This window comes from Emys orbicularis, chromosome 3 (genome assembly GCF_028017835.1).
Source record: "Emys orbicularis isolate rEmyOrb1 chromosome 3, rEmyOrb1.hap1, whole genome shotgun sequence".
Lineage (NCBI taxonomy): Eukaryota > Metazoa > Chordata > Testudines > Emydidae > Emys > Emys orbicularis.
Genome location: NC_088685.1, coordinates 169,145,328 through 169,164,252, shown reverse-complemented (window position 1 = coordinate 169,164,252; position 18,925 = coordinate 169,145,328). Strand labels below are relative to the sequence as shown.

The window sequence follows — 18,925 nt, the reverse complement described above, 5'->3', positions numbered from 1 at the left end:
ATGGCCCAATGCGTGCCGCCTGGCGGCGATGGAAGCGTGGCGCTGTGTGAGGAGGGGCTGCAGCCGGTGCGGCTGCAGGGAAAGAGGCCGGTCAGTGCGGAAGGCGGCCGGAGGCCGGGCCCTGGGTGGGGGGGAAGGAGCTGGTGGTGGTGCTCTAGGATGACCCCCAGTGGGGGAGCGATGTAGGGACCAGAGGAGCTCCCTGGAGCGGCTAGTGAGGCGCCCTGCCTGGAGGTAAACACGGACCGGCGCGGGGGGGCCTAGGCCTGAGGGGCAGGGGCGCTAAGGTGGCGGGCGGGTGTTGGGGGCGGGCTGGCCCGGAGGGAAGGGCAGGAGAGGCGGGCCCAGTGGAGTGGGGAGCAATGGGAGAGGGGGCGCGCTGTCCCCGTGGTAGGGGCACGCAGTGATACTTTCCCACATGGTCCACGTTTGAGGAACTGCCATTAACAATCTCTGGTTTGAGTATCTAAATGCTTTAGTTTGTGTTGTATGCACTTTGCAACTCTGTAAATAATTCGTTCTACTTCAAAATAAATTGAGTGAGAATTAAAGATTAAAACTCTGGGGTGCTGTTCCATATAAGTACCTAATGGCATCACACACAGCAACACCTAGTTATTTTGGGGAAATAAATATTTATCCCAATAAAGTAGAGCTGCAGACTTTGAATGAGAGCAGCAAATCATAGGCAGATAACTTATTTATTTAAATCAGTTGAATTTTTGGTTGAACTGTATTTAAAATATATAGAGAGAAAGATAAATATATTTAAGAAAGGTAATCTAAATGTTAAAATCATGAGTTCAGCAGAATAATTTTGTTTCACTACACATGCATCTCATCTCAAACCTCTCACTACTTGTGATAAACAGTTGAGTGAAATTATTTAATAGTGGGACCCAGCAAAATATTTTAGTTGTCTTAACCAACACAGAGCTGAAGTTTTTAATGTATTTTTCCAGTGACACAGTTAGCCTGTTATGAAAGTATCATTACATTAGTGAGACAATATGATTTCAAGTCAATGGTGTCTCTGCAATTTCATGAGCAGCAACTTGACAGTAACTTTAACTGACCTAACTTTAATTATGCGTATCTAATGCCATACCAAAAACTGGAAGACCGCTCATAAATGCAAGCAAATGCTTAAAACTAAACTGCAGTGGGAAATTTGAAAGTGAATGAAGATCATGTTTATATGCTAAATGCCCCACTAACTAGAATTTGGATTGGAGGCATTCAGGTCATAAAATTGAATCAAGCACAGTTTTGCACTTCTCTTTGCAATTCACCTGTGGTTTCCCAAACAGGAAAACATTTAATTAAAAAATGTATGGCTGTAAGAGGCTTTAAATTTGAACTATGAACAAAATCTAATCTGAGTGATTATAAAACAAGCTTTCTAAGAACTCATCACAAAGTGGTGTGAACATCACTTATATCCTAACTGCAGCAGAGCACTCTACTCCATTTATATTAGTTTCTCTGTGTAAATGACCAGGAGGGCTTCTAATAAAAAGTTGCTGCTAGAGGAGGAGAAATTGGATCAATTGAGGCCCACAAGTATGCTTATCCAGACAAAGTGGAAGCCAGGAGGCTTTTGTGTCTAGCCCTGCTTTTGACAGTTACTAGCCTTAGTACTTTTTACTTGTAAATGCTATTTATTTAATTATGAAATAAATAAATATCCCTGTGTCCATTTTACAGGTGGAGAAACTGAGGTTTAGAAAAACTATGACTTGTGTTGTGGCACTGTGGCTTAGTTTATTAGGCCTGGACTGGAAACAAGGAAATCTGGGTTCTAATTCTGATTCAGACATTGATTTTATAAGAGGATAATCTCTTTGATACTCAATTTCTCCATCTGGAAAACTGAGACAATGCTATTTAACTGTTTCATTAGAAACTTTTTTTAAGCAGTCATGGGATAAGAGGGAAGGTCCTCTCGTGGTCAATAACTGGTTACAAGACAGAAAACAAAGGATAGGAATAAATGGTCAGTTTTCTGAATGGAGAGGTAAATAGTGGTGTCCCCTAAGGATCAGTACTGAGACCAGTGCTGTTCTACATGTTCATAAATGTTCATAAAAGAAGGGCTGTCAAATGATTAAAAAGATTAACTTCTAGGCTCTAAACTTTTACATTGTTTTATTTTTTTGAACGCAGTTTTTTTTGTACATAATTCTACATTTGTAATTTCAACTTTCATGATAGAGAGTGCACTACAGTACTTGTATGAGGTGAATTGAAAAATACTATTTCTTTTATCATTTTCACAGTGCAAATATTTGTAATAAAAATAATATAAAGTGAGCACTGTACGCTTTGTATTGTGTTGCAATAGAAATCAATATATTTTAAAATGTAGAAAAACATCCAAAATAGTTAATTTCAGTTGGTATTCTATCGTTTAATAGTGAAATTAATCACGATTAATTTTTTTGAGTTAATCCCATGAGATAACTGTGATTAATCGACAGCCCTAGTCCAAAGCATACTGTGAAGATTTACAGAGGGATCTCACAAAACTGTGAGACTGGGCAACAAAATGGCAGATGAAATTCAATGTTGATAAATGCAAAGTAGCACATCAAAAAACATCATCTGAACTATACATACAAAATGATGGGGTCTAAATTAGCTGTTACCACTCAAGACAGAGATCTTGGAGTCATTGTGGATAGTTCTCTGAAAACACCTGCTCAAGCTGCAGCAGCAGTCTCCAAAAAAGCTAATAATATTAGGAACAATTAGGAAAGGGATACATAATAAGATAGAAAGTATCATAATGCCACTATATAAATCCATGGTACGCCCACATCTTGAACACTGTGTGTAGTTCTAGTGATCGCATCTCAAAAAAGATTATTAGAATTGTAAAAGGTGCAGCAAAGGACAACAAAAATATTAAGGGTATGGAACAGCTTTCATATGAGGAGAGATTAAAAAGATTAGGACTTTTCATCTTGGAAAAGAGGCAACTAAGAAGGGATATGATGGTCTATAAAATCATGACTAGTGTAGAGAAAGTGATTAAGGAAGTGACATTTTCTCCTTCATGTAACACAAAAACCAGGGGTCACCCGATTAAATTATTAGGCGGCAGATTTAAAACAAAAGGAAGCACTTCTTTACAAACACAATCATCCTGTATTGCCAGGGGATGTTGTAAAGGCCAAAACTATAATGGGGTTCAAAAAAGAATTAGACAAGTGCTTGGAGGATAGGTTCATCAATGGCTATTAGCCAAGCTGGTCAGGGATGCAACCCCATGCTCTGTGTCCCTAGCCTCTGATTGCCAGAAGCTGGGAAGGATGTCAGGGGATGGATCACTTGATGCTTGCCTGTTCTGGCCTTTCCCTCTGAAGTACCTGCTATTGGCCACTGTTGGAAGACAGGATACCAGCCTAGATGAACTATTAGTCTGATCCGGTATGGCTGTTCTTATGTTCTTAAAGTGCTATGAGTGTGAAGGGTTATACAAATCAGTAGCAGAGGTGGGGCTAGAACTTAGAACTGTCTAGCTCCCAGCCTTGTGCTTAACTCAGTAGACGTGGCTTTTTGTAAGCCTCTAGCACATTTTAAAAAAATCACAAGTGTGGCTTATTGAGGGTAAGTGGATCTCTGATTCTTTGCAAATTCCCTCTATAATGAAAAAAAATCATGCAAAATGTCCTCAAAAAATCTTGAAACTTTGTAAAATTGCTCCAATTATGCTGTTTTGTACAGACAAAAATAGGTAAATTGTCAGAAGATGTTTTTTCTGATCATTCTTTACCCAGCTGTAGTTGATTTCAGTTTTTTGTTTTGTTTTAAGACACCTGTCCACATATCTTGGTACAGTAAGGTAATTGAGTATAAAAGGCAGTTTAAAAATAAGTGAATTATCTGTCCAAGATAATTTAAACTGAGAATAATAATAAACCCATTCCACTAGTCTGCAGTCTTGAACTTTTACCAAGAGAACCTTTAATGGGGAAAAAAAATTAAATATTTTCAAGCCTTTTTATGTATTAAAAAAGGACACAGGCTCAGTCTCTCTCTTCTCTTCCCTGCCCCCCCCCCCTTCACCCCATCCTTGATTATTTTTATTATCATTTATTAGCATGTCACCTCCTTAGGCTCAAAATTTAGTTTTAAAGAGCAACAGACCATTTAGAAAAATTAAACCTCTTTGTGGTGGTAAAGAGCCAAATATGCTATATAGAGGAAACCCACTTCTGAATATGTTCAGTGACAGCTTTTCTTTTCTACAGGAAACTTCTACACTGAAGTGTGTGGTATAAGAACCTGTATAGGATAGATGATGTCCCAGCATACTAAAATACTGTACCTACCTTCTGAGCTTTCTCATTAGTACTCCTCATACAGGAACTGAATGAAAAACCATAATCAAATCTGAAAAAAGTTATAACATGGCTTGTTAGTCTATTTTTCTTTTAAATAGGCCAACTGTTTAAATTGTAACTGAAGGAAGAAGTGACAGGTTTATAAAAAGTGATTGGATCTGATAATCAGATTCTTATTCTGTGCATCCAAGCTTCTGAGTGAGTTCTAAATGGAAAATGTTATTTCCCACTATCTTTATATAAATCAGTATATGGGGAAGAAATATCCTATAAGAAATCACCATCAGCAACTTAGGAAAAATTGTACCTGCGGACAGTAGTCTGCATCTCTTGTTCTGTAAGCAGACTTAGTTGAATAAAGAGCAGTATGCTTTTAAGTAATATATTCTTCTGTTGTAGACACCCCATGCTGCCCCGTCACATGCAGAGGCTGGGCAGAGATTGGGTTGCCCACTGGGATAGCCCTCAAAGATTCTGCTGGAACAGTCGTATCTCCAATTCTATAAGGTGGGCTGATCACTATTCTTGGGCTCCGTATCTCAGCACTGCTGATTTTACAGTGAATTGGAGACCGCCTCACTTTTTTGGGCCTTGGAGACCGCCTCACTTTTTTGGGCCTTGGAGACCGCCTCACTTTTTTGGGCCTTGGAGACCGCCTCAGTACTGGAGCTGGCAACCTGATAACTTCACACACAACTCTTCTTTTCATCTCTCAAATCCTAATATGAAATCCGAGGGAGATGAACCTTCTTCAAAAAGGAGAAGACACAGTGGTCAGAATGATGTTTGCAGTCCTAATGAAGAAATTAGCAGCTCTACTCAGAATGAAGCACTCTGTCTTTCTACTCCACCAAAAAATGAAAAAGAAAATACTGCAAACACAAGAGGTAAAAATGGTGTTTGCTATTTCTGTAGTGTTTTCTTTATATATTTAACAGGCTTTAAGTACCATTTTGTAGCGCCCTCTGTATTCCACCTCTTTGCTGGCAACTATACCAGGAGGGTGTTGGTTTTTAAAAGGTATTACAAATGTCAAGTACTGTAATGTATAGCTTTAAACTGTTTTGATTTTGTGCTCTCAAAAACCCTAATCTGGCAGACAGAGCTGAGCTCATGCTGTTTGAGATATCAGGGTGGCTCTTATTATTTGAAGTGGCACCACCAAGTGGTCATATTTGGTTTTGCCATTTATTTTGATAAATTATAATTTCAGCAGGCCTTGCTGCCGTTTTCTTTACCTATCTGAACATGAATCAAGTGCACCTATGCAGATAGTGCAGTAAGATATGCACAATTTCTCAACTCAAAACAATGTGGTCTATTCAATTCAAATCTTATCAGGTCTAAGTGAGAATCACTGCATCAGCAATAGACTTATTTATGAACAGGGAGCCAGAATGCTTAATTATTTAAAGTAAACATGCTTGATGCTAAGAGCACAGTGAAGTCTGCAGCAACTATTGTCTCTCAATACTTTGACTTTAACATACTCCTCCTAAATTGTCCCCAACTGTTTGCTTAAGAACTTTTTTTTTTACATAATCTGATTCTGGGACTTGTTTGACATTGTGAATGGCTTTTTTTTTTTTTTTTTTTTTTAAGGGGTGAAGGGAGGCAAAAGAAAAATCATCTCATTTATCTAATCTACCCTAGCCCAGTTTAGTGTCTGTATTCTGACCCAGCAGCAGCAGCAGGAACTTCTAAGTTTTGTTGCTGCTTCTGATGCCTTGAATTTTCTTTATACCTCCCTCCACCCAAAGAGGCACGTCTGTTCTTTTCTCTAATGGACTCCTTTCGGATACCAGCGTCTGGTGCTACCAGGAGAAATTGGTGGTAGCTATAAATGCCAAGAGGCTTCAATCAGACTTCATAGGCTGCATTGTGCTTGGTAGTATACATATTTAATTTAATAAAGCAAAATAAACAATTATGCTGTATATAAAATATATTCAGTGACACTCCCCACCCGCCCAGTTCTCAGCAAGAAATTTTGGTATGGGGTCTAGACTTTTTTGGAGACGAAAAATATCAGGCCTGTCTGGAAAATGTAGTCCTTGTCCAAATAACTTAGTCTAGAGCCCCCGTCCTGCAAGCTGCCCAACACAAGCAGGTCTTGGTGCCTGTTTGGAGTGTCACTGACTTCAGTAGGGTTCTTCATGAATGTAAGAGTGCCTTCATAAAGCATCTTGCAGAATTAAGTCCTATACAGGCAGTCCTCGGACTTAACGACTCAATTGCTTCCTGAAAATTGCGTCATAAGTCGGAACTCAGAACCACAATCTCCATTGCAGGACCGAGTGTTGTAAAGTCGAAACCTGTGGTCATAAGTCGAATCAGGATGTCAATTCAGAAACGTCATAAGTGCTGTTCATCGTAGGTCAAATGTCGTAAAGTCGAGGACTGCCTGGAAAGGCAAGTGACTTGCAATGGCTCTGGGGAAGAGGGATAAAATTACTTATACAAAACAAGCAAATGTATGTTAAATTTTAGATATGTATCAGCTATCTGGAACTGACCCTTCACCTAGACATCTTAAGTTAGCTGTGTTCTTGCAGGAGTCTCAGCAATGGGATTTGAAGGAGAGGATAGTGGTCTCACAGATCAGCTCAAGGAGGACATTCTGTGCACAAGAATGACATCAGAGAAGCAGACATGAGAGTGTCATCTGGGCCATCAGTGGTAGAGCACAGGGCATAGGAAAAGAAGTGATAAGTAATGAGCATCTGATTAGGGAGGAACACAGTTGTGAAGGCCCTTAAATGTGAGGATCAGAGATTAAACTTAATAGGGTGGAAAAAGGAGTCAGTGGAGGGATTCAGAAAGTGGAATGACAGGCAAAAAGAGTGATCAATGGGCAGTGCCCCTTCTTTAGTACCTTAGCATGTGCAACTTCTCCCCACTCCTCTGAGGATGTGGAGTCCCAGTGATGGAATGTATTCTCTCTGGAAAGTCCTTCAGATTGCTGAGAAGATTCTGGGCGATACCTCCCTATACTGTCTTTCAGTTTGGAAGTGGCAGTTGTGTGTGTGGGGAAAAACGTCAAGAATTCAATTAATGTCTACTTTGGCAGGGAGGTAATTTTGTCACTGTGCTTAATCACAGAAGACCACTTTAGGATTTAGAATGGAACAGCCCAAATACAGTTAAATAGCAGAGATGGGACAGCCACTGGCATAAATATTTAATTGGTGCATAGTTCAGGTATCTGTCTTCCAGCTTCCTTTCAAGGGAGTAAGAGGCATAATTGTCATACAGTACATCTTTGGCCTCAGGCTATGTATAAACTTACATGGAAATAGTCAAAATATACTTGTATCTCAAGTAGTTGAACTGAATAGTTTTCATTAAAAATGGTCAATGCTTCCCAGGGGTATACTCATCCCTGCAGGATTCCCTTAGGCCTGATCTACACTAAAAAGTTAGGTCGAAGGAAGCCACCTTAAGTCAACCTGTTAATGTATGTCTAAACTACTGGGTCCTTTACGCTGACCTAAGTCGCCTCTAATGTTGACTTCTGTAATCCACCTCTGCGAGAGGCATAGCACTTAATTCACGAGGTAGTGCAGACGCAGCATTGTGTAATTCGACTTAATTGGCCTCCAGGTGGTGTGCCACAATGCTCATCTGTGACCGCTGTGGAGATCATTCTCAACTCTGCTGCACTGCAGCCAGGTACACAGTAAACAGCCCCTCCCCGGCTAAAGCTCTGGGAATTTTTGATTTCCCATTTCCTGTTTGATCAGCATTGGGAGCCTGCTAGCGTGAGCACAGCTGATCATGGAGACTACACGCCCCAAACGCGCTCCAGCCTGGTCTGCACAGGAGGTGGTGGATCTCATCGCTGTGTGGGGAGAAGAGTCTGTGCAGGCAGAGCTCCGATCCAGCAGAAGAAACGCTGACATCTATGCAAAGATCGCTCGTGGAATGGGGGAGAAGGGCTACACGAGGGACACGCAGCACTGCCATGTGAAAATAAAAAAACTTCGCCAAGCATACCAGAAGGCAAGGGAGGTGAACAGTCATTCTGGTGCTGAACCCCACATATGCGGGCTCTACAACGAGCTGCATGCGATTCTCAGGGGTGACCCTACCAGCATCCTCACAAGTAAGTGGACACCTCACAGATGTGAGTCTAGGGACAACAAGGAGGACGATATGGTGGATCAGGAAGAGGAGGAGGAGAATGGGAAACAGGCAAGCGGTGGATCCATTCTCCCTGAGAACCAGGAAAGATTTTTAACCCTGGAGCCCTGTGGGTCGTAGGGCATCACGGTGGCTGACCTTGATGCCAGGAAAGGCACCTCTGGTGAGTGTACAGTTACAATCAAAGTCCAGTTAAACTTTAGTGGGCACACACATTCGGTGGTATTGCATGTTTACTGTGAAGAAAAAGCGAGGTGCTGTGGTTCTCTGCTTACAAGAGGCCACTCCAGCTACGCAGAGGGTGGCCCCCGGAAAAGACTGTTTAGGTGGACTGGAATAGCCTGGGAATCCTCCATGGATATCTCTAGGAAACTTTCATGGAGGTACTCTGCAATCCTTTGCAGAAGGTTTCTGGGCAGGGCAGTCTTATTTCTTCCACCATGGAAGGACACTTTCCCATGCAACTCCCAAATTAATTCTGCTGGCATCATTGTGGTACACAGCATAGCAGTATAAGGACCAGGTCTATACCCAGATGCTTGCAGCATCTCCTTCCTTTCCGCCTCTGTTATCCTCAGGAGACTGATATCACATCGGGTTGCCTAGGGAAAACGGGAGGGAAGTTCTCATTAAAAGTGCTCTTATAAGGAAAAAAAAGGGCATATAGACACCACCACCACCACACACATTCCAGATCGCCAAACCACCCAGCCGCTAATGTGCCTTTACTGTGCTCGGCATGGGTCGGCAAGCAGTTTAAAGTGGCTGATAAGAGACTGGGACTCCACATGAGCGATTCCGCAATTTGGGAGTGAAAACGTTCCTCCCCCCTGTTCTTAAACAGCTTCTTGTGGTGCTATGGGGAAGGGCCATTGTTCGACTAGCTACCTCTGCTCCCGACATGAGCCTGCCATAAACTTTATTAAAAGTGCATTCACCCATGACCCAGGGGGGGCCTACTCACCATGGCTGGAGCAGCAAAATGGCACAGTGAATGGTTATGGATTGTGATTATGTTATGGCTTGCATCTAGTGTAATAAGGTTTTTTTTATGAAAACGACCTTGTTATGGAAACATTTTATTCATGTACAATGGCTCCTTTATTTTTTTCCCATAAAAATAGGGAAAAAAATAAAGGAGCTGGAAATGTGTCCTTTGGCGTGTCATCAACACCTGAGAGCAGACTTTCGCTTATTAGAAGGAGGAGAAAGAGAACGCAGGAGGACATGTTCACCGAGATAGTGAACGCCTCCGGGACAGCTGAAACAGAGCGGAGAGCGTGGAGAATTTCACTGTCCAAAAACTTAGACATGGACAATGGAGAGCAGGAAAGCTTCCAATGAGCAAGAGCGTGCAGAACAGGATGAGATGTTTCAGATTATGAGGGACCAAGCAGACATGTTGAGGTGTCTGGTTGAACTGCAGGAACAGAAGCAGAAGGGTAGAGTCCCTCTGCAGACCCTGGTGGACAGCCAGCCATCATCGCCTGGTGCAGAATCACCCTCCCTCAAGTGTTCCATGAGGCGTGGGCAAAAAAAGTCCATTATCCCTTTCACTTACGTCGGGGAGGGTACAAGGAACAGAAGGCACCGCATTCCAGACCATCAACGATCTGTGAATAGGCGTTATGTTACACAGCTGAAAATGTTTTTCCAGTTCCAACTTTACAACCCCTTTTCCCCAAGGTTACATTTTTTTTCTGTTCTCCCTCTTTACTTATGTTTGTTAAATAAAGTAAATGGATTTGAGAAATAAATGTTCTTTATTGAGTAGAAGCAGTGGGCTTGGGTGGGGGGTTGGCTTTACAGGGACAGTAATACAAGGCTGGTGAAGGTTTGGGAAAGCACAATGCAGACAAGCAGCTCACATTACTGTGACTCATTATTGAAACGGCTTTTCAAAGCCTTGCAGATACACAGCGCCCCTTGCTGTGCTCTTCTTATTGCTCTGGTGTCTGGTTGCTCAAAAATGACTGCCATGTGATCTGTCTCAACTGCCCACCCCTGCGGAAAACTTTCCCCCTTTTTTCCCCACAGATGATATGGAGCACACAGCAGGCAGCTATAACCATGGGGATGTTCTCTTTGCTAAGGTCCAGCCTTGTTAGTAAACGTCTCCATCGCCCTTTCAAACGACCAAAGGCACATTCAACCACCATTCTGCACTTGCTGAGCTTATATTGAACCGTTCCTTACTGCTGTCCAGACGGCCAGTGTATGGCTTCATGAGCCATGGGGAGCAAGGGGTAGGCCGGGTCCCCCGGGATACGTGTAGGCATCTCAACATCATCAATGTTCATTTTGTGGTCTGGAAAGAGAGTCCCTGATTGCAGCTTTTTGAACAGACCCGAGTTCCTAAAGATGCACGTGTCATGAACGTTTCCTGACCATCCTACGTTGATGACGGTGAAACGCCCCCTGTGATCCACTAGTGCTTGCAACACCATTGAAAAGTATCCCTTTGGGTTTATGTACTCTTTGGAAAGGTGGTCTGGAGCCAAGATGGGGATGTGCATGCCATCTATCGCCCCACCGCAGTTAGTGGATGGTTTTGCAGCAATGGGGTTCCCTATGTCCTGCACATTTTCCAGACTCACTACCCTTCATAGCATAAGTCGATTAATGGCCCTGCACATTTGGAGCACAGCAGCTCCCACGGTTGATTTACTTACTCCAAATTGATTCCTCACTGACCGGTAACTGTCTAGCATTGCAGGCTTCCAAACAGCGATTGCCACTCGCTTCTCTACTGTCAGAGTAGCTCTCATTTTTGTGTTGCTGAACTGCAGGCAGGGGAAAGGTCTGCACAAAGTTCCTGGAAGGTGGCCTTCTGCATTCGAAAGTTCTGCAGCCACTGCTCATACCCGCAAAATGATGCGGTCCCACCAGTCAGTGCTTGTTTCATGGGACCAGAAACGGTGCTCAGAGTGCAGCTGCTCTGTGACTGCCAGTAGCAATTGTGAATTGTTTTTCAATGGCTTGCAGCAGGGCTGCCTGCAGTACATCGCTATGTTCTACGCAGCGGACCCTACTTCGGCTCTGGAAATAATGCAGGAGAAGGCGCGAGGTGTTTGAGACGCTCACAGCAAGAGTGCACAACTGAGCAGGCTCCATGCTTCTGGAGTTATGGCGTACACGTGGCGGTTTTAAGGGTGAAAACCACTGGTTGTTTGCCATTGAGCACAGTGCATTATGGGATGCTGAAGCAATGTTCCTATTCTCCCCTGCGACAATGTTTTGGTCCCATGAGACATTGCACAAACTTTCCAAAACACACTGTGGCAAGTCGCACTTTGGGATAGCTAGCCACGATGCACTGCTTTGTGCATCGACGCAGGCACTGCTAGTGAGGACGCACTCCATCGAGACAATGAGCATGGTGTGGCCACGCACAATTGATTTAATTAATTCGGAGGCTCGAGGTCGAATTAGATAAAGTCGACTTAATTTTGTAGTCTAGACAAGCCCTTAAATAAGAGTATCAGTTTTGCTACCTGCTTCCAGATCCTCTACCATTCTTGATACTGTATAGGAGATAATGCAAAGAGGCAAGATGGCATTTTCAGTGGTTCTTGTGGCTCCAAATTTAGAACCATATGGAAGCTTTTGAGTCTCTCTAATCCCCAAACTTTACAGGAGAGTTATAAACACTATGAGTAGCATATCTGTGGAAACTGGCCATAATGAGCTTCATAGGATATATCAGGTTACTCCAACTTCAGAGAAGTCTGAAATGTGGGGCATACAGTGGCTACAAATTATGCAGTTTATATGAGCAGTTTATTATTTCCATCTCAAATGAAAGGTCTGAAATATTTCTAATCATGAGATACAAATTTGCCTATAATTTGTTTAAGCAAAGGGAGCTCTCGAGGAATAATGATTCCTTAAGTACAATATGTCGCATATGAACAAGTTGTAAGATCAACATATGGTAATGCAAATGTATTACATGATCATTCATTTTGGTATTTAATGTTTTAACAGGCCTGATCAAAAGACATTGGGAGTATTTCTGTCACCATAGTAAAACAATGAAGATTCTTGAAGATAAGCAAATTGACCAAAACAATACAGAAGACAAAGGAAAGTTTGATTTTACTGTGATGTCCTACAATATCCTTTCACAGAATTTGTTAGAAGATAACTTCCACCTGTATAAACACTGCAGACAGCCGGTGTTAATGTGGGGTTATAGATTTCCCAACATTCTACGGGAAATCAAACAACTGGATGCAGATGTAAGTGGAAAACTAACACAGGTTTTATTGAGAACAATATATTCAACGTGTAGCAAGAGTAGTTTTGGATTGTGTGTGATCTAGTAGATAAGCTGTCTAATGGATTCAGCTGTCCTTTAAGTTATCAAGTCATGCTTATTAGTACTGCTGGTTCATGTTTACCAAAGTAGTGTTTTCTGAGTGATCTAAGCCTGAGGCAGTAGCCACTGGTAGTGTTACTGTAATCCTCACTACTATATTTACACATGCACTTCTGAAACTGTCCTTCATGCTTCGACGGTCAAACATAGTCTCTCATTATCCCATCATTCCTGCACTTTCATGACTTCATTTCCTGATTCTCTTCCTACCCTTTAGGTGTCTTATTCAGTGGGTCATCATCCTCCTTCCCTCCCTTTCAGTGGGAGGTCCTCTCTAGGGCTCTGCCTTTGGCAATCTCCTCTTCTCCCTCAGTATCTTATCTTTGGTTGACTACCATCTTTATACTGATGACCTGCAGATCTGCCTCTCCACGCTAGACCTCACCCCTCATTTAAGCTTGTCTTTTGTGATGTCTCATCATGGATGTTTAGCTGTCTACTAAAAATTAACATGGGCAAAACAGAATTCATTATTTTCTCTTGAAACTAGCTTCTCTCCTGCCTCTCTATTGGAGTGGACAGCGGTCTATCACTCAGGCCTGTAACTTTTACTTCATCTTTGGCTCAGCCCTCTCTTCAAACCTACACATCCAGGCCATGTCCAAATCTTCCCACTTTTTTCTTGCACAACTCCTCTAAGATCCAGTCTTTCCTCTCTGTCCATGCTACCAAAATTCTTATCCAAGTCCTGATTGCTTCACACTTTAACTATTGTAATTTCTTCTCTCAGTGCCTACAACCTCATCACTTAAGTCCATTCAAAATGCTGCTGTTAAGAACACCATCTTGCTTGCAGCAGCTCTCGCAAAGTCCTTCACAACCTACTTCTGCACTACCTATCAGATCTTTTAATTTATCGCAAGGTCAACTCCTGCCTTTCCTTCATAAGTGATGCCAGGCTTGATTGCCCACTTCTGCAACAAGCACTTCCTCCTATGCTGCCCATTATGAGTGGAAAAAGATCTCAGTCAAAATCTAGAAAGTTGCTTACCTCATCCTCCTTTAAATCTCTCCCCTTCCTTAATGTATATATGAAATGGTAACCTGAGAATGTTGGTGACAAATTGTGATTGCTGCTCCTGATTGGCTAAGAATTGTGCACATTGCTGTTGTTATCCTGTCTTCTCCACACCACACGAACTTGCCTGTTTTGTCCACCTGTTATATCGTTGTTCAGATTGTAAAATCTTTGAAGAGACTGTCCTTTACTGTGTGTTTGTACAGCCCTGTACACGTTTTAGTCTAGTCTGGTTGGCGCTATCGATGCTAGCACAATATAAATGTTTGTTTATAGGCAGGGCTGGTAGCACTACCTTTTAAGGTTGCCTGACAGTTTCCATTATAATTAAACTGAAAATAGGGTCTTGTAACTAACCATTTGGGCTAAAATTTTCCCTACTGGGTGTCTGCCTCATTGAATTTTCTTGGAACATTTCAGCCAAACAGTTCAATTGTTTGCAAGAATGGAGCCAGGGAAAAATGTATTATTTTGCCATGTTACATTCTGGTGAACTTTTCTTTGAAAAATTGTAGTTCCCACATGCTTTGGAGTGGTGGGGATTTGAAATATGGCAGTGCAGGGGTGGGGAGCAGCAACGGGAGGCCTTTGTGTCAGAGATGCAGCTTTTGCTGGCCTTGAAAAAATCCACCCGAATTTGGCCAAGTTATAAGCCTTTCGGGGAAAATAATCAGTTTGCAAATGCATAATAGAGACTTTGATTTTTAACTGCTGAAATCTGACAGTTCTATCCTCTCCGAGCCCCTCTCAGTGCTGACTAGACTGACCATATGCCATCCCCGTAGGATGATTGTAGCCATGGGCTGGAGCGTGCTCAGGGATTCAAAAAGACTTTCCCTGTAAGGGCTTGTCTACACTGGCACTTTACAGCGCTGCAATTTTCTCACTCAGGAGTGTGAAAAAACACCCCCTTGAGCACAGCAAATTTCAGCGCTGTAAAGCGCCAGTGTAGACAGTGCACCAGCGCTGGGAGCCACGCCCCTTGTAGAGGTGGTTTTTTAGAGCTCTGCCGCGACTACACAAGCCACGTTAAAGCACTTTAACGTTGCCAGTGTAGACAAGCCCTAACTGTTGCTCTCTTGGCTGCTCTGGAGTAGGGCTTGCACTGGAACAAAGCATGGAGCCTGTCACTCCTGTGCTTTCTGTGACTCCCTGCTGGTAGCAGCACAGCAGGGAGGAAGAAGCTATCTGATTTGAATTATGAGGGCACAAAATCCGGATGGGAGAAGGAAGAGTAGATTGGAACAAGAAATCTGGGATTTGGGAGGCTGCAGGGGGACTGACTGAGTTGGAGTGGGGAGATGGGCTGGCTGGGCAAAGAGACTGGCAGCTAGTGAAGGGGGTGCAGGGTTACTGGGAGCCACTTGTCTTAGGGGGATGGGAGATTGAAATTAGACCAAGAACTGAGGGGAAATGGACAGGTTGGACAAGGAGATTGGGACTGAGGATGGGGAGAGGACGGGGGGAGTGGACTGGAGGAGGGGAGAGAGGGCTGATAGGTAGTTGGGGTACAGGTGGAGAACTGGGACTGGCTGGGCAAGGAGACTGGAACTGAATGTGTGGAGTGGAGACTGGGACTCAGCAGGGCTGGAGGGGGAGACTGGCATGAGAAGCCCAAGGAGTGGAGACAGACTGGGATTGGGACAAGGAGTCAGGGGTAAGGAGGAATCAGGACTAAGACATGGATGGGGCAGAAGGGGTCAAGCTTGGGTTTGGGGGGCAAATGGGAAGAAGAGTGTCCCCTAGAGCCTGCAGTGGAACCCAAGATTCCTGAGTCTCCCCATTCCTCTGCTTTCAGCAATATCTGTGAAACCCACTGGCAAACTGGGTCTCATCCCCCACTAATGCTGGTCCCCACACAGGATGACAACTTATCACTATCAGTTACTCTGTTAGCTTACGTGACAGAGGTAGATCTAAAGGTTGCAATCCTGGTGGTAACCCATGTGGGTGTCAGTATGGTGCCACATGATCAAATTTCTGTTTTTCCGTTTTTTTTTAAGAACCTAGGAAGTTACACAAACACCATTATGGAGGTTGCAAAGTCAACACTTAAATTACAAAATGCCAGAATTAAGGTGCTTGTGCAACCTTAATCCGGCCCCATTGTGTGTACTTTGATACAATCTTTAGTTCCATGATCACATACTATTTTTTTCCACAGGACTCCTGCCTCATTCAGTGTACAGGCTGGACCTGCTTTGGGGATGAATCAGGGGTGTGTAGTAAAGGAGACTGTTGTCTGTAGGACCCTGCTTCATCTGTTGCAGAAGATGGAAGGTTCGTAGTGAATAAGGCAGAGGATGGCTGGAACAGAAAGGGGGGACTTGTAGTTCAGACAGTTGACTGTTGGCCTGGAGAATTGGTTTCTGTCTCTACCTCTGCCACAGAGTTCCTGTGTGATGCTGGGGAAATCACTGAAACTAGACTTTTCAGAGGTGGTCAGTAATTATGTATTCTCCATTTTCTGTGTGCCCAACTTCAGACTCTGGAGCCTGACCTGCAGAAGTGCTGAGCATTCACAACTGGCACTAAGACAGTGGGAGCTGTGCTTTAAACATACAACATTCAAACTGCTAGGCACCCTGAAAAATCAGGTTTCTCAAATTGAGCACCCAAAGTTAGTGGGTACTTTTGACCTTAATCTCACTGTGCCTCAGCTCCCCATCTGTAAAGTTAGGGATAATACCATCCCCTCACCAGGGTACTGTGATGATAAATTGATTTACATTTGTGAAGCATTTGGGCTTTTTTGTGATGCTCATCACTATAGTATCCAAGTGCTTCAGAACAGGGTTTGAATAGTGCCCAGTAAATAAGGCCCAGAGCCATATATTGAACGAGGACAAAACAAAATATTGAATAGCTCATTAAGTGAGCATCATCCATCCTGTGCACTGACTGAGGCAGAGGTCCTGTGATCACGTAATTAAAGACTGTATCATAATGTACGTGCACAGGGGGGCTGAATTAAGGTTGCACAGACAACCTTATTTCTGGCACTTCCTAACTTTTGACTGCTTGGCTTTGCAAACTTAATGTTCTTTTAATAACATATTTTGTGTGAATAGTAATGTGTTGTTCAAGGTATTCAGTGAATCATAGGAGCCCTTCCTGAAGTCTTGCTGTGATACTTTGAAGCCTGTTGGTGGAAAAAGCACTGGAGCAGCTGCTCCTGTATGGATCCTTGATTTGGAAGGCAGACACACTACACTAATATACTTATTTGGACTGTATCAAATCCTTAAATGATAGAATTGCTGCTGGTCTCAGGTTTCAAATACATAGGCTCCCCAGGCTTAACATTCAGCAGGACTGAATCAGTTCTTCTGAGATTAGAGAAATATGGTTGTTTGCAATGCATGTCTCTTTCAGATGAGACTTAGGCCTGGTCTGTGATAGAAAGTTAGGTCAACATAACTATGTTGCTCAAGGGTATAAAAAATCCACGCCGCTGAGCAGCGTAGTTAAACCAACCTAAGTCCCCATGTAGACAGCACTAGGTTGATGGAAGAATTCTTCCGTTGACCTAGCTACCGCCTCTTGGGGAGGTGGATTACTTACTCTGATGGGTAGAGCCTTACCAAATTCACTGTCCATTTTGGTCAATTTCACAGTCAGAGGGTTTTAAATATAGTAAATTTCATTATTTCAGCTATTTCATTCTGAAATTTCACAGTGTTGTAATTGTAGGGGTTCTGACTCAAAAAGGACCTGGGCGGGTGTGGGGGGGGTGGAGTCGCAAGGTTATTGTAGAGCGGGGTGCGGTACTGATACCCTTACTTCTGCGCTGCTGCTGCCTTCAAAGCTGGGCAGCAGGAGAGTGGCGGCTGCTGGCTGGGAGCCCAGCTCTGAAGGCAGAGCCGCCACCAGCAGCAGCATAGAAGTAAGGATGGCATCGTATGGTATTGCCACCCTTACTTCTGTGCTGTTGCCTTCAAAGTTGGGTGTCCAGCCAACAGTCGCTGCTCTCTGGCTGCCGAGCTCTGAAGGCAGCACAGGAGTAAGGGTGGCAATACTGCAACCCCCCTAAAATAACCTTGTGACCCTCCCCCCCCTGCAACTCCCTTTTGAGTCAGGACCCCCAATATGAGAAATGCTGGTCTCTCCTGTGAAATCTGTATAGTATAGGATAAAAGCACACAAAAGACCAGATTTCATGGGGGGAGACCAGATTTCACAGTCAGTCTGATGCGTTTTTCATGGCTGTGAATTTGGTAGGGCCCTACTGTTGGGATAATCCTTCCTGTTGGCATAGGTAGTGTCTACGCCAGAGGTGGGCAAACTACGGCCCGCGGGACTGTCCTGCCCGGCCCCTGCGCTCCTGGCCTGGGAGGCTAGCCCCCAGCCCCTCCCCTGCTATCCCCCCTCCCCCACAGCCTCAGCTCGCTCGCTCCGCCACCGGCGCAATGCTCTTGGTGGTGGGGCTGTGAGCTCCTGGGGCAACGCAGCTGCAGAGCCTGGCCTGACCTGGTCTCTGTGCTGCGTGGTGGCGGCGGCATGGCCTGGTTCCAGCTGGGCGGCGCGGCTGTAGTGGCGCCAGCCACCGGTGCTCCAGGCAGCGCGGTAAGGGAGCAGGGGAGGTTGGATAGAGGGCAGGGGAGTTCAGGGTGGTGGTCAGGGGGCGGGGGTGTGGATAGGGGTCGGGGGGGGGACAGGGAGTTGAATGGGGGCAGGGATCCCGGGGGGGGCAGTCAGGAAGGAGGGGGGGTTGGATGGGGCATCAGGGGACAGGGAGAAGGGTGGTTGGATGGGGCAGGGGTGCCAGGGGGGCTGTCAGGAATGAGAGGAGGGGTTGGATGGGGCGGCGGGGGCCTGGGGGTGGTCAGGGGACAGGGAGCAGGGGTGTGTGCATGGGGCAGGAGTCCCGGAGGGAGGGGGGCAGATAGGAGGTGGGGGCCAGCCCACGACCTCCTCCCCTAACCAGCCCTCCATACAATTTACAAAACCCGATGCGCCCCTCAGGCCAAAAAGTTTGCCTGCCCCTGGTCTACGCTGAAGCTCTACAGCGGCGCAGCTGTAGCCCTGTAACTG

The 18,925-nt window shown here is 44.3% G+C and overlaps 1 protein-coding gene across 2 annotated transcripts in view; it reads left to right on the top strand.

Annotated features, from left to right (window-relative positions):
- ANGEL2 (angel homolog 2) overlaps positions 1 to 18,925 on the top strand; it is a 31,296-nt gene continuing 12,371 nt past the window's right edge. Inside the window, exons 1-3 of one of the 2 annotated variants that reach the window (XM_065401086.1) lie at positions 1 to 90; positions 4,749 to 5,236; positions 12,480 to 12,733. In XM_065401086.1, the coding sequence (XP_065257158.1) occupies positions 29 to 90; positions 4,749 to 5,236; positions 12,480 to 12,733 (804 nt within the window). In that variant the 5' untranslated portion in view covers positions 1 to 28. Of the gene's footprint in view, positions 91 to 197; positions 235 to 4,748; positions 5,237 to 12,479; positions 12,734 to 18,925 lie in introns of those variants that run through there. The other variant, XM_065401087.1, reaches the window with a different exon arrangement.